Source organism: Microtus ochrogaster, chromosome 6 (genome assembly GCF_000317375.1).
Source record: "Microtus ochrogaster isolate Prairie Vole_2 chromosome 6, MicOch1.0, whole genome shotgun sequence".
In the NCBI taxonomy this organism is placed as follows: domain Eukaryota; kingdom Metazoa; phylum Chordata; class Mammalia; order Rodentia; family Cricetidae; genus Microtus; species Microtus ochrogaster.
The window spans coordinates 62,866,834-62,870,218 of NC_022013.1; the positions used below are offsets into that span (position 1 = coordinate 62,866,834).

Below are 3,385 nucleotides of genomic sequence, written 5' to 3' on the forward strand. Positions count from 1 at the left end.
CCTGCAGACATACACACAGACAGAATATTGTATACATAATAAATAAATAAATAAATATTTTAAAAAAATAACTGGACCGGGTCTACAAGAGAAGAGAGAAGGGACCAAGCACCTCACCACAGAACCACGACTCTGGTGAACTCAGGCACTGTGGGTGCTGACATAGGTTTTTGTGTTTCACATTTTGTCCTGATATGCACTTTAGGTCATACCTCATACATGTAGTCATAGACCAGGCCTTTTTCATCAAATGGGCATTCCCATTTACCCACAGAGTTTGGCATTGGGTCTTCTTCGTTCTTCCCTGATACAATGGATCGTATGAAATTATCAAAAGCAAGGCGGCCATTTGTATCACAACTTGCTCCGATTGACCAAATCAAGGAGAATATAAAACAAGCCTGTTGGTGAAAAAGTTAACTTATAGTGATTATCTTTAAAGAAAATTTAGAAGAAATAACTAAAATTTAATATATTAAGACCTGCTTACATTACTGGAAAGGTCATGCAGATAATCGAAGTAGAGCTTGGTACAGCCAAATTATATATAGAATCATTCCTTTGGCAATAGTGATAAAAACTTAAATACCTACATCAACTGGCCTAGGGACCTGTATTTAATTCATCCTTACATACATTCCTAGCAGTGAAATGACATATGTATAAAAACATTGGTTACATCACTATTTCTTCCTGGAAGTCTGGGTTATTTAGAGTACGCCACACATGCTGATGGATATACAGCTTTTAAAAATGATGTAACTCTGTACCAAGACGTACTGTAAGTGAGATGCAATTAGTAAATATCATTTGAAATATAATTAGTAATTAGTGACACATAAAATACGTACACAGGAAACAGTGTGTGTGTGTGTGTGTGTGTGTGTGTGTGTATGTGTGTGTGATGTCTTTATAAGGCTATGTGGGGCAGTAGAAATCATTGCCTTGAGGGTGCCTGGGAGATTGGTATGAATGGAAAATATGCTTTTGACTTTTGAATTTTATTCTATGTGCATGTCTTATCTGACTAAACAAAGACATTGCCCCCAAATTTTTAATCAGGAATGAATCTACGTAAGTTGTATGAAGTGATCTGAACCATCTGACAAAGTTGCAAGCTTGGGTTTATCGAGAGAACAAAAATTTTCTGAAAATATACAAAATTATATACAGATGGACAATTCCTGGGATCATTTTATGAAGCTAATGATAATAACTGTGGAAGAATGTAAAGAGATTATCTTAAAAAGACAACCCGAAATGTAAGGAGAAACGGATAAACAAACTTCACTTAACACGTTTGTGCAGGGCGGGAAGGTGCAAAGGAAGGAGTGAGGAGGGGTTCCTGGTCATCACAAAAGCCTCGAATGTGAGATGTCTGAGAGACTTTCCAAGGTGAAAAGATTGTGTTGCTTTTTGTTTATTTATTTGTATGTGTGTGTACACGGGCACACACACACACACACACACAAGCACACGTGTGGCGGTCGGAGAACAGCTATTGAGGGTTGACTCTCTCCTTTCCACTCATGTTAGTCCCAGAGATTAAACCGTCAGGCTTGGCAGCAAGTGCCTTTACTTACTGAGCTATCTCCTGGCCTGCGAGGGAGATTTTTTCTTTTCTTTTTTTTTTTTTTTTTGTAGCAACAAGGTAGAGGAGAAACAATGAGAGGGAAATGCTGCTACTGTCACACCATGGAAGAGAAAGGGAGGGTAGAGCGCAGCAAAAACAAGGTGGCAGATTAGAGAAAGGCATACACAGGGAACAAAGATTTTTAAAATCTTTCTTCGTTTGTTTCCCTTTGCTCACAATTGCCATAGTGTCTGATCTTCGAACTCTAGACACTACCTAATAAGGACTACTACTAATGTCTCCCCAAGTCCTCCATGGACTGTGCCTGCATCCTCCCATCTGGCTGCATCCCTTCTCCCAGTCTGTCATAGTTTCTATGCTGCCTAGATGCCCGCTTAGCACTGAGACAAAACATCAGTGAATCCGAAGCACCTGGGCTTAATACTGCACCACCCCGTCAAGGACTATCAACATGAGGTCTTTCATTGGGAATGCGCAACTCGAGCTCATCCTGACGTGTTTTATTTTCTTCAGAGTTGTTTTTAGAACCAGATGCCAGGTCAGGCAAACTTCGTGCCCCAGCTATTCTTCAGTGATCATCAGAAAAGTTGCTTTGGTTCATACAAAAGGTCTTTCTGAATACACAAATACAGAAATATCTTCTGTAACCACATTTTAATTTAAAACCACCTTAAACATGAAACAAACCATGGTCCAAACACGCGTGTGCTTGGTAGTGGGCTCATTCTCCAGCACGCTACAGAGAAGGACCTCAAAGAGGCGTGTGAGGGAGACGACCGCGTTGATGTTACTTGTGGGAATCAGTTCCTGCAAAGCGAAAAACGAGGAAATGCTTTTTACACTTCGCATCTCATTTGGAGAAGAAACGTAAATCATTTTATAAAAACAGTATCGATATATTCTTTATAACATTTAAACTTATAGAAAACAAAGTGTAGGCACAATAAAAACATCTCTCCAAGATTTTTAGTTTGGCTTATTATATGACAAAATTGTACATAATGTATTCTTATTCTAAATCCCCTGATAAATAGAAATTATGTGCTATACAAGAATAAACAATATTCTAAGGAGAGTGGAAATCAAGTCTTTGACAGCCAGTCATTCAGTTATCTATTCTGTTTATGAAAGACATATTATACTTATAGCCATAGAGCAAAGTGGGAGATGTGGAAATAAGAGACACAATCTCTGAAAAGGAGCAATGCCGAAACAAAACAGGAACGTATAATACAGTGAGATACTTATATGGAGGAGGCAGTCTCAGAAGAGAGAGATGGAGTGAGAGTACTCAGGGCAGACACAGGCCCAGAAACTGATTTCAGGGAAACTGGAGAGGATAAATAACAAAAGTCCTTCCCAAGGAAAAAGAAAATGAACTGAATTATCAAGGAAAATAAAAGTTAGGAAGATAGAGGAGGGGAGGATGTTTAGGGCAGTAGAATTATGTCACAAGCAGATACAGACTACTAAGGTGAGCCTACAGGATAGAAAGGAAAGAGGACAAAAAATTATGTTTGGGAAGCAGACAAGAATCAGACCCCAAGAGTCATATGGGCTTTGTTAAAGGTGATTATAGGAAGAAGGCTCCAAAGAAGGATTTTAAGTAGGGAATGAACAACATGGGTGGGCATTTAGAATCTCCATTCTAACTGTGAGGTGTGGACCGAACCAGAGCAGTGCTACTGTGATGGTCCAGGAAGGAGAGAAATCAGCACTGAGGCCACTCTCCAGGGAAGCCTGAGCTGTGGAAATAGCTGGAGAGAAGACACATGCAAAGATTACCAAGGA

At 39.4% G+C, this 3,385-nt stretch overlaps 1 protein-coding gene across 1 annotated transcript in view; it reads right to left on the reverse strand.

The window, feature by feature from the left end:
- The window catches only part of Dnah12 (dynein axonemal heavy chain 12), a 164,246-nt gene that overhangs the window by 84,512 nt on the left and 76,349 nt on the right, over positions 1 to 3,385 (reverse strand). The window contains exons 36-37 of the mRNA XM_013346907.2: positions 2,282 to 2,401; positions 213 to 401 (exon numbers count right to left, since the gene is read on the reverse strand). Coding sequence (XP_013202361.1) covers positions 213 to 401; positions 2,282 to 2,401 — 309 coding nt within the window. The remainder of the gene's footprint in view (positions 1 to 212; positions 402 to 2,281; positions 2,402 to 3,385) is intronic.